This window comes from Sinohyriopsis cumingii, chromosome 17, assembly GCF_028554795.1.
Source record: "Sinohyriopsis cumingii isolate HCF-2022 chromosome 17, ASM2855479v2, whole genome shotgun sequence".
In the NCBI taxonomy this organism is placed as follows: domain Eukaryota; kingdom Metazoa; phylum Mollusca; class Bivalvia; order Unionida; family Unionidae; genus Sinohyriopsis; species Sinohyriopsis cumingii.
The window spans coordinates 120,922,841-120,936,037 of record NC_142977.1 but is presented as its reverse complement, the minus strand read 5'-3'; the positions used below and the strand labels follow the sequence as shown (position 1 = coordinate 120,936,037).

Genomic DNA, 13,197 nt, shown 5'->3' with positions numbered 1-13,197 from the left:
TAAATACATCTACAAAGTTTATTTCAAGTCAAAATTGAAGGGCATAATAAGAAACTTTAACTTGCTGGAGTTACTTTACAGACTCTAAATAAAAACATAATTTATTGCAACAATCAAATTTGTTTTCCATTAAGTTATAAAATTAGGCTTTCTATGCTCAAACTGCATAAGAATAGATTTTACTCTCTCAGTTATACACAGTATTAACACACGTTCTTAATTACTGGCCAATACATATTTACTTAATTTATTTCCTGCCACCCACCCTCAATTTCTTAATTTCTATTAAAAAATTTACATGCTAAGAAATCAATTTAAATGCACAGAATATACTCTGTACTTACATACAGTGTTAAAATGTACTGGATAAAATAATGGCTGGCCAATACACACTTAATGATACCATTTTACATGCACACCTATTTTAAATATACAATGACCAAAACAAGACTACTATGCAAAACATACAGAAAGCACACACACACACACACACACAAAGATATATATATATATATGATAAGTGTTAATGCAAAGGAAGCATATAACTAAGAAGTAAATCATCTAAAATGGAAGGAAAATCCATCCAAAACCATGTGCAAGTGACACAAAACAACATTTAGGACAGCCAAAAGCTACAAGCATATACTAAGGCTAGAAAGAAGAGATGAAATAATGTTAAAGATAAAGAGGTGACAAACAAATGGCTGAACATACAAGTGTCACTTATGAGTGAAAAGTAGTTCACTATGATCTACTTATGGCATGGCTGAGTCAGTCTCCTTGTGAGGCATCACATACTAATTTTTAGCAGTGCGGGTGAAATAAGGTCCAAGATAATGAGGTTGCAGCTAAAGGTTAGCAGAAAATACAAAGTCATTCCTGTCTGAAAATCAGGACACAGCAACCTAGGTTGGGTTACTGTTTTTGAGATGCATCTACATACAAATTTTCATGTATAGTTGAAGTAAGTAAGTTCCAAAATAATGAGACTGTAATGATAGCTGAAAATATGCCACAAAGTGTGAAAAAAGGTCATGCTGATCTCATTTTTGCAATATTAGGTTGCTCACCTTTAGAAGCTTCCACATAACCAGTTTATGTGAATGTAGTTAAAATACAGTCCATGGCGAGGATGTAGAAAACGAATTCCTGAAAACTGGCTCACACTGACCTACTTTTTACAAGGTGAGTTACTCCCACTGAGATACATCCATGTGCCAATTTTCAAAATGCTGGTGAAATGTCCAAGATATTGTGGGTGTAAAAAATGAACAACTGAAAATACAAGTTCATCTAATGTGCAAATTAGGTCACAGTCATCTAGTTTTGGTATAGCGTAATCACTCTCCTTGAGATACATGCATATACAAAAATTTCATCACAGTTAATATTTAGGAATCTAACCAGTTTGTCAAGAATGGGTAGCATGTTGTGAAGATGTTAAGAATAAACTAGTGTATATAATTCATGAGCCTATACATACTTGTAGGCTGTGTCTACAGTCTACTGTCAGATGTTAGTGTTTGTTGAAAAGAGGCTCTGAAAGCACTTCAGACTTTAAATACTCATAAATATTATTTATTATATATGTTCATGTACTACTATGATAATAAAGACAGTTTTAACACAAAACATATTTTTGTTAATTATTAATTATTCATTTTGAAAAACATTACATTCCAGACACGTTAACAGTGCTGTGAAAAGTTTCCTTTTTGTAGGGAAAAAGTTATGCATTACATTTCAGACAGATAAAAATGGGACATTACTCATCTACATAAGAAAGATTACATTATCATTTTTTTATCATTGCAAGTACACAAAACTATGGCTGTTTGGTACAAACCGGCATACTCTGATCTATAACGTGTAAAAATTGTCTTGCTAGTTGGAAAAATGATGTTAAAATGTTTCATGCAGGAAGCACGTTATTCGTTGGGGAATGTAGATTCACTACCGCCATCTGTTTTGCATCTTGGTCATTACTGCAGCACTTGGGTTGCCACTATACATCCATTAAGTGCTATCTGCAACATAACCACCTCATTATTGTGCATTTAGCTCTGTTCTTTAGTAGAGGCTATCTGGGATTGAGATCACCTCAAGTCATTTTAGCTCTCAAGTAGGAATTACACTGGAATCTTAAGTAGGGAGCATAACAACTATGTGTCATGATGTTTTGATTTAGATAATATTGTTTACATGAGTAGGATATTCTAGTTATTTTAGTTAGACGGAGATTAATGTACATGTCATTTTTATGTACTTAATCAAAGAATATACAAATTTGAACAGACTTCTCGTCTTGAGTTCTCTGAAAGAGTATTTATTGTGATTCCTACACTCATTGTATTCTTATCTCTCTTTGCTTTTTGCACACTTACATCTGTTAGTGGTGATTATATCATGTATTAATATCTTACATTATCTATATTTGTCAAGTAGTAGGGCTGGGGTATTAGTATCTACTTGGATACCTATCAGGAGAACATAACTACCCCATGTCTATTCAGACTTAAGCAGCAAACTCATTTGGAGTTTCAGTCAATCATACATGCTCACTCTGTGTAGGCATGATGTCTGCCATAGAAAACTGCTGTCACAAATAAAAATGAAAAAAGGATGACTGGCTCCAGTCCAATATATTTATCTGACCTCACCCAGATGTACACCCCATCTAGAAACTTATACTTCTCTTCCAACACTTATGCTTCTTTTCCAACACTCACATTCTCATTGCTCCCAGTTACATCAAGTCATATGGACAATGTTCTTTTGCATATCTAAGGCCCAGCTACATGGAATGAATTGCAAACAGATTCTAGAAACAAGGTCAATGGGACCGCTTTCATGAAAGCTGTTAAAACTCATCTATTATGACTACAAGAGCAGACAAACAGTTAATATTTACTTTCTTATGTATTGTCAGCAATTTTTATCAGTTCTGTAATCTCATGGTTTTCTGTTCCTAATCTTGTCAGTATAATTTCTATGTGTTATCTATATATTATTGTAAAGTACTATTTTTTTATAACTCTTTCGTATGCTCAGTCGGGGTTTGAACCTGTGGCCTCCTGCATCCGAGGCAAATGCTCTAACCATTTATGCTACCAGGGGAGTCATAACAATGCATAATATTCATCCTCAATTATTACTAAGATATTTCTTTGAAGCAATGATACCCTCATATCTACCTATCTTGGTATTAAATGTATGGCTCAAAATTAGCAGTAGTTTGATTGCCCAAGCCAAAAATATTTCCTATCAGACTAATACTTTCATAATTTGAACTGTCCGATGGCAAGTGAATCTCAACATGTGCCTGACATTGTTTTGTGGGAAAAACTAGTGAAGATACAGCAGGACTAGTAAATTTACTTGTTCTTCTGGCTACAAAGAAATTAATGTTAAATTCTAGGTCTGTGATAAGGTTATCAATGTTCAAAATTCTGACAGATCCATATCTTTACCATATTACTGACATGTGTATTTTTGCCTATGATATGCATTTCAATTTGCTGTATGAACAGATTATATTGAATCTACATTTGTACCATTCCATAACAAGTAAAACATTTACTTTCTTAAACTGAGAATTGTTCACTCGTATCAAAATTTGTCAGCTGACATGAACATACATTCTTTTACCAAACTACTCAAAATTACTGAACTCTGTGTTTAAGTAAAATTATTAAATACAATTTTTACAAAGCAATATTGTACTTGAAAAAAAATATTACTAAGTAATAATATTTAACTTAGCAAAATTGTTTCTAAATTAGTATAAAACAGTAATATTTTACCTAGTAAAGTAATTACTAAGTAATATTTTACTTCATAATATTTACTTGCTGTCTTTTACTTGCAATTAATTAATTTTCTTTTACTTATTATTACTTGCAAATACCAGTAATTACTCATCAAACATTTTTTTACTCAGATTTTACTCCTTTTGAGTAAAGTAACTGCTACTAATATTTTTGAGTGGCAAGATCACTAGTCCAAAATGTTTTAGGAGGATACTGACCAATTAAAGCAAGGAACATTAAGACTGATGGGGAAAATGCTATTTTCATCTTCAGAATTTCCTAAAGCTCAAGTCTTCTCAAGGATAACATTACTGACTGACTGTAAAAATGTGACACATTATGAAATACTTTTGTGCCAATTATGAACAATTTTGTACAAAATGTAAATAGCTAACTTAATTCACATACTTCCATGTCTTGTTTATTTTCTCAAGAACTGCATGATCTTGCTTAAGCTATTAAAATGCAGTGCACACAATTTGGAAAAAAGCTTTGACATGTATTGCTATCCTTACCACTGCTGGTTGTCTCCCCTGGTTTGAAGGGTTGTGGTTCCTCTTCTGGTAACTTCATGACATGCCTGAAAGTTACAAAGGCTATTTTCTTTTCATGCTTCCTTGCCAAGCAGCTATATAAATGGAATACCTGGAAACTCAAGATGGTATGTGGAAGGATGCATACGTGTTTTAAACATGAAAACAGCTTTTTATCCATAGACAACACTAGATCACATGAAATTACTGTTTGATGAAGAAAAACAAAAATACAAATAAAATATTAATAAGATTTGAGTGATGATACATACCTCCATCCATCCCATCACCACTCCTGTGGGACCTCATTTATGTAAAGACACTTAATAAAAGTTGTTATCATCCAACACTCTCATTTTTTATACTGCTTATAGCGGTACAATATTATCAAGCAAATGCAATTAATAAACTACTTAAACAATTAGATAGTTTACTTCATACTTAAGTGTGAGAACACAACATGTTTATATAAATAATATTCTGTCTAAATCTGGAACAATTAGATATGGAGTACCACAAGTATCAATTCTAGGTCCATTACTGTCTATTTTATTTATTAATGACCTACCAGTGTTACTAAGAGACATCATCTACAGATCTCTATGCAGATGACACAACATTGTCAGACATTCAAAACACAAAGTATGAACTCGAAATTTCTTTACAGAACCTAAACAAACTGTACAACTGGTGCACATGCAATGGCATGGTGGTATATACTTGTAAAATTAAAATATTACTTATCTCAACAAGGCAAAAAAGGACAAATCTTGATAGTGATGAACTGTGTGTGACATGGAAGGATAAAAATTTGCAAATGGTCTGTCATGATAGACTATTTGGTGTTTTGGTACATAATAACCTATCATGGACTGAACAAATCAAACATATCAGTAAAAAAGTCAATTCAAGTTTATGGCTTCTCAGTAGGATAAGACATTTTCTTCCTGAAAGGCACAAAACATATTTTATAACAGTTACATACAACCCTATTTAGACTACTGTAATACAGTATGGGGGAATTCAAATGATAAAAACATAGCAAAGCTGGCATATCTTCAAAAAAAAAGCATTTGGGCTAATATCAATCCAGAAAGAAAGGAAGGAAAATTTAGCTGGTAAGTTAAAAATATTACCTATTAAAGACTGAATCCATTTGACAACAGCCAAATTAATGTACAGGATATCCAATAATAGTGCTCCTGAATATTTACAATCACTATTCCAGTAAGGGCTACTTGGCAATACTCCCCACCTGCAATCCATGTCTACCAAACAGTATAAAATTCCCAAACCAAATAACGAATTATTTTAAAAAAAGTTTCCAATACTCTGGAACTTTGCTCTGGAATAGTATTCCAGTTGAGATTAGAAATGCTCTATTTCCTTCTTCCAAACCTAACATATCCAGTGGCTTCAGAGATGCAACTAAAATAAATAAATTCCTTTGTATGAGGGCCTCAAGGTAGATTAGTTCTTGGCTAATTGTGTTACCCTCTTTAAATAAAGTCATTATTATTATTATGCTCCACTTTGTTTCCATGGAAATATAAAAAATACAGATTATGCAAAATAAATTTTAGGTATAACAAGACAACTTTAACTCGCTTGACATGTGTACCAAGATTGGTTGAAATACCTTTAACAGTTTAAAAATCTATGCTTCAGAAACTAAAAGGTATATAGGCATACACAGTATGGAAAGACAGACCGATGAATACAACAAATGATGGAGACAAATTATTGACAGACAGACAAAAGGACACAGTGGTAGCTATATCTCGCCATATTATGTTCCTGGGAGATGAAAATGGTTCAGCAGAACATAGTAGAGCTAGATATCATGAAAAAGTTTCTACGATGGTATGTCTGAACATACCACAATATGTATCATGATATTCCACAATTATATTAGGGACAAATACTTTAATGTTCTGGGGCAGGTACCTGACACTTAAAAAAAAAATCCATCTTTTAATAGCTGTTAATATCATACTATATCCATTATCTGAAGAAAAAAAATTCGTCTTGTGATAAAATAAGATATCTCAGCTCAAAAGAAACTTGCATCTTCCTCCCAAGTTAAACAGTCAGTACCTTAAAGCAGATAAATTTGTAAAGTGGGATGATTATGCTTGCACTGTAGCTGATGCCCTGTGAAAGACATTGTACTGATACAAGACAGCTTGTTGCTAAAACAGATCGTGTTGACAATGAAGCCTACATTTTACTGCCAACACTATTGATTTAATAGGCATGGAAACTTTGAGCACGGTGCCAACACTTGGGGAAGATATCTATCTGAGAGGGGCAATAAACATAAAACAAACCTACTCAACAAATAAAACAATGTTTTGTGGAATTGAGAAATTAAATAAAATTAAAATAGGAAACAACTCACTTGAAAATATGAGCGATGATCTATCTGCAGTCTTAAAAAGGAATACATGCAGTTGATGCATTAATATATGCTAGTCAATAAATAAATTTAAAAAAAGATTTTTCCAAAACTGATAATGAAGAACGTGAATTTCAAACCCTTTACACTGAATATTAGCACTGACACCAGCAGCAGTAAAAAATTAAAACTATGTCTTCGTGTTCACACAAAAGACAACTAAAGGAATGCTAAACAATTTGCTCAAATAAACGTACCCACTCAACCCCATCTCCTGCATCTAAGCCCTGCCCCATGACGGAGATAAGTCCATAGTAAGACAAGACAGAGTCCTTCCAACAGACAGATGCTCACAGAGCTGATTTCTTTTTCTTCCAGGAATCTAAGATAGGTCTTATTCTACTTTTCTTATATTCTTTTTAACTACTGAACCTTGAAACCATCTATAATATTCCTCAGAAACTGCAATATACTGTACCACATATACTGTACCACATATACTGTACCACATATGGTAACAAAAATATTTTCTTACATGTCTTAGTCACAAAGTAACTGTTATAAAATTCTTTGTCATGGCCTTTGACCTTGAATCTAATACCACAGAGTCATGATCATTGAACTTATTTCAATGTCATGATATACCAACATGCTAAGTTTGGCTTAATCAAAGTTTAAATATTTTTAGGGGAAACACCAAAATGTCAAGAGTTGAGAACTTTGACATTAAAATTAACATCAGAATGCTGACTTTGAAGTTATCCACTGGAATGCAACTAAATACAAAATTTGGTCAAAATTCACACGTAGAGAAAACCCAATGAAATCACAGTATTGAATGAAATACAAAATAAAAGTAATGACCATTGACTTGAGCCCTGTTTTTCAAAACTACTACACAAAATTGCAGATATGGTGGTTGTCAGATGTGCACAATATTCATTCAGAACCAACTGGATATTGTAAAAAGTGTTTCAGTAAAATCCCATATCAATGTTACAATTTAAGCAACGTAATGATTAAAATATTCTTGAAATGACCACTATTATGCCATGTTGGAAGTCAGATGAGCACCATTTTGCTTGAATGTTTTAGTTAAAATCCCATGTTGGTACAACCACATACTTCAAAAGAAGCAGCCATATAGAAACTTCAGGATGGCTGTCAAGACCGCCATTTTGGAAGTCAGATCATCATCATACTGATATAATATATTGCAAATAACATATTTTTTAAATATAAATGTTCATATGGCCATCTGTAGAGAAAATGTAGCTGTTAAAGTATATTTTAGATTTTGGGATTTCACACTGGACTCATTTTCATTTAGGACCAGCTACATAGAGATAGAAGTATTTCTGAGAAAACCGCCTGTTGAGATGAACATACTTACAAATGGAGAAGTGAAAATAAGAGTTTAATGATGGCAGCCACTGACTGTCATTTTTATTTAGGATAACAAGCTTTTTTGTAAAACCTCTATGTCTGTATCTGTCTGTTTAGAAGTAGCTATAACAAGATTTTTAAGATGGCTCCCATGGCAACCACTTTTGGTGGTTTGACTAGCACTGTTTTCATTTAGAGGCAACTACATATCATGTGAAGTCTATTAAAAAGAAGTAGCATTCACATGATTTTCAGGATGACCCCTATGGCCATGAATCTGGCTGATTCATTAGCACCATTCTGACATAAGACCAGCTAAACATCATAAGAAGTCTTTCAGTGAAAACTTATTGATTTAATCAATTTATCAGAAAGAGAGATGTAACAAGATTTCAATATGGGCACAGTGGTGGTAACATTGTATGCTTCAGGGGCAGTATTTTCATGTAATGCCAACTGGACATATCAAGAACTTGTTTAGTGAAAAGCCCATGCTGACACAACTGTCCATTCTGGTGGAGTAGCAATAATAAAGTTTGACAAAAAAATAATTCTGGCAAATTTATAAAATTGATAACAATCTGCCATCAAATATGGCCACCACTGCAAAATGTAGACAAAAAGATCTTTAAATGTCTTGACTTCTTCTCAAAACCCACAAATGAATTAGACCAAATTTTCATGAAAACACCTTGGATTGAATTCCTTTAATTTCACAGTGTACACTTTATGAAATATTTTTTGCTATTATTTATGTTGAAATAAGGAACTAGGTATGTCTTATTGTCAGGTTTAACATTTATTTTATCATAGTTTTTTGTGGTGATAGTCAACTTATGTTTCACATTATGTTGGTAATGCAAATGTGTTGAAATGTATTAACAAATTTGTGCTTTAGATGGATCCATTGGTAGCTGATAATCAAGTATACTATCACGTAGTATGGAGAAAGAGGATCTGACAAACTTTCAAATTTTTCTAAAACCTTTTGTTTGACTGCCAAAGGAGCAAATTTCTAACTGAAAAGCCATGCATATTTTATCTCTATATCTCTCCATTCTTTTTTCTGTCCATATTCATGGTCAACCTTTCTTTTCATCAATGTAATATCTGGGACTCAATTGTCACTGCTTTTTATATATATCTCCAATTTTGTTTAGTATGGTTTCTTTATGTGGTTGAAAAGCATGAGTTTTATAAATTTTCATGTGTATCAGGAGGGCGATTGGTCTGACTCTAATGAGGAATGAAAGAAGGATCAGTTCTGCTATGCCAATCTTTTTAGTGATTTGGTTTCTGCATTCACTTATCAGTCTGAAAATACATACACAGTTGATGGTTAAAAGCCTTACTCAGCAACTCCTTATTTCACTCTCTACAACCAACTGGAAAGCAATAAAATGAAGCCTAGTCTGATTTGTTACATAATGTTGGAATATTTATGGAAATGGTTACAACAATATGAACTAAAATATAGGAATTATACAGGAATTTGCTGTTGCAGAAATGTAAAAGCTACTGCTTTGATTTTGCTATAATCTAAGATTATCTTACTTTCACCTAGCATCAAGAGTCTGTACAATTTCAAAACTTTTTATGCATTAAAAAGTACTTTTTTATCTTATGGAATGTTGGCAGAGCTTGGTGCAAATTTCAAAAAGATCTGTTGAGGTTCATTCTGGTAATAATAATAATAATATTTTCTTAGAGAAGGTAGAAGCTAACTCAATTAGTTGCATAACTAATCTACCTTGCGGCGTTCTGTTTGTATAGACAATATTCACAGCTTAACATAATAAATTTGACTTGATACTACCAAGTTATTATGAAGAAAAAAAGCGTCAAGAACAGAATATATGCACAAGCACCAGTGAACACATAAAAATATGTTAAATATCATCCTGCACTGAAAAATTAATCTGTGAAAAAGACACATAAGAAAACCATGATATATTCACATTACTAAAACTGTTTGATTATCTTAAGAATGCATCCATTTGAAACACTGATTATGAGAAGAAGAAATGAAAGGAGCCTGACTTATTTTTATTCCAAAACAATGGACCAGTATACTGAAAACTCTTTTTAGCAAATTCCTTCTTTGGCCTTGTCATAATGTAAATTTTACTGCTAACAGATCTTAAATTTGGAGTACCATCAGCATTTCTTTTGTGAATGATATTGCTTAGGTAGATATGAATGGCTTTTTAGGACACTTTATACATCACTTTGGCCTTTCTAAGAAATATTGTTAAAAAACTTTATATTATTCATTGCATCCTGGAAATTGTCTATACATTCATCTAGAATTAAATGATATGTCCTCTTTTATGGTTTTAAAAGTTTCGTTATGTTTGAATTAGAGGTATTACCCCAAATTATATCAAAATGGTCAAGATATGGCTGAATATATTACTTTTAAAAGATGACCCTATAGTGAAAACGAAAGATTTTCCTAAATAGCCACAATAAGAATTAACCTTTTTTCGGGTGAATATATCAGATTAGATTATTATCTATAAATACATCAAGAATTTTATTGTGAGAGGTCATAGTAAGGTTCAGAGTCAAATAGAACTTAGAGTCTGTCATCATCTAGCTCTGCTTGTTTTTGTTTTGTTGTAACTAGCAGAGCTCTTGTTTTTCCTTATTTATAATCATGCTGTTCTCCTTGCACCATGCTTTAAGTCTGCTAATAGCATCATGGACATATTTTCAAATGCAGTTTTGGTTTTACCTGATGTGGATAGTGTAGTGTCATCTGCAAAAAGGTCAGTGAAAGAAACTGAATTTCCTAGCTTAAGCAACAAGTCATTAGTCAATAGAATGAATAACAGAGGTCCAAGAAAAGAGCCCAGTGGTATTCCACATTTCATAATTTTACTTTGAGAAAGTTGACCATTTAATTATATTTTTGAACTCTATCAGTCATGTAAGAACTAAACCCTATTAGGGAATTTTCATTGCACTGACATATTTTCAGGTTTTCAAGTAAACGTTTATGGTTTACAAGATCAAACCTCAAGGAAAAGTACCCATAACAGATTTGGTCAAAAGCCAGATTGATTATCATGAATTAGATAATGTGCTCGAATAGTTGATGGAAGAATCATGTACATTTTATTCTTGTAGTTTGGAAGGATAGAAATGGGTCTGTAGTTATTTACATCATCTTTTGTTCCTGCTTTAAGCAGTAGTGTAACCCTGGCAGTTTTCCAAGTCTGTAGAAATTTATTAGACCTAATACTATCATTGCAAATAAAACTATACTCTTTACTACAGCAAAGTGCCCCTGCCTTTAATAGTTTTGGTCCAATCATATCAAGTCCTGTAGCTTTACAATCATCCATTTACAACACAATTTCATGACACATATCAGGAATTTCAAACTTTATATTGTTACAGAGTATTTTTATCATGAACTTTTTGGGTTCCAGATGATCAGTGAAACTATTAGGTTCATTAAATTTTTTAGCAATTTGAATAAAAAAGTTGTTAAAATAAATTGGAGATCAGTTGGATTATCAATATAAATGACCTTCTGATTGAGGGATAAAATTTCAGTTTTATTCTTTCATTTCCCTGCACCAAACACGGTAAAAATCTCTCCAGATAGGTTTTGGGCTATTTCTATTTTCATCCTAGATTTTTTGTATTTTACTCTTTTGGCTTGACTTATCATTTTATTAACTTTATTCCTCCAAATTTTATATTCAGCTTGATTTCTCACAGATTTTAGATGGTTTCTTTGCTTCATTGTGTCTGAAATTTCTGGGTAGATCATACCTTTACCTTATGCATTTTTAAAGGTGCATGTTTGTTTACTATTTCCATGAAAAGATCCATCCAAGGACCAAAAATCATCATTATCTTCAAAGATTTGGATTGTATTCCATGGAATCTGTTTTAGATTGTCTGTGAATTAATAGTATAAAGATTTTAAAAGATCCATAAGTAAATTGGTTTATGGATATTATTTTTCTTTGATTTGCTACTGACTTTACATGTGAGAAAAATTGCAAAGTGGTCACTTAAATCAATCTTAGATACCATCACTTCCACAATCTTTTCGTTCATATTTGTAGAAAAATGGTCTATAAGTGTTCTCCAGGTACATGTTACTTTCATGGGATCATTCACCAGTTGCTTCATAACAGAAGAACAATAAAATCCATAAAATTCATTTTCATTTGATCACTGAGGTCTTGGTTTATGTTGCCTAGATTGTAAAATTCATTTTCTTTACTTGAAATATTATCTATCTTTAGTTCAAAATATTCACACCAATCAGTATGTAATCACAGAGGTCTGTACAAAAAAAAACAACTATGTAAGGCTTAGGTGACAGGAGTAATCTGTAGCCAACTGGATTCTATTTTTAGTGTTTCTAGGTCTTCCACTCTTTCAGGAACATTACCTATTTTAACATACACAAGGAGCCCATCTCTTCCTGCTTTCCTCTCACAATGAAAACTTCATCATATCCACTGATATACATGAAATTTTCATCCTGATTTCTGTCAACATTGTTTCTTAGAGTCCAAATAAATGTACATTATTATTCAGAAAAGTTAGCAATAGCTTCACTTTATCTATCTTTCCATCAATACCCTGAATATTTAAATGACCTACGTGTAAATCCTTACCAGAAGCCCATTAATTCATGAGATTTACATCAGTACTATTATTAAAGGCACTCAAGAAGAGATTAACAGTATTAAAACTATGGTCACAATAGCAGTTGCCATTTTTAGATTCATAGTATAAATCTGAAATTTCAGTTACGCTTGAACATGTCCTATTACTTATTAAGTAAATTTCCACATTCAGAACTACTATCAGCAAGGGGATCAAATTCTGTTTTGAGAAGGGATTGGGCAAATTGGGACACATGGTTTTTGAGTAAAGCTATTTAAAGGATTTTTTGTTTTTGGAAACAGATGGCATATTTGATGATAAATCAGAATCACCTGTACTAATGTGCAAGCTCTTCATTTACAAAGTTGGTCAAATTGTGATTAAAGGATTGATGGAAGGACAAATAGTGCTTAAAATATTAAAAGTGAAGAAA

The 13,197-nt window shown here is 32.4% G+C and overlaps 1 protein-coding gene across 3 annotated transcripts in view; it reads right to left on the bottom strand.

The window, feature by feature from the left end:
* Nucleotides 1-13,197, bottom strand: part of LOC149779773 (replication protein A 70 kDa DNA-binding subunit-like) — a 110,600-nt gene that overhangs the window by 45,021 nt on the left and 52,382 nt on the right. For all 3 annotated transcript variants that reach the window (XM_089940634.1, XM_089940633.1, XM_089940635.1), the window contains exon 10: nucleotides 4,325-4,389. In XM_089940634.1, the coding sequence (XP_089796760.1) occupies nucleotides 4,325-4,389 (65 nt within the window). The remainder of the gene's footprint in view (nucleotides 1-4,324; nucleotides 4,390-13,197) is intronic.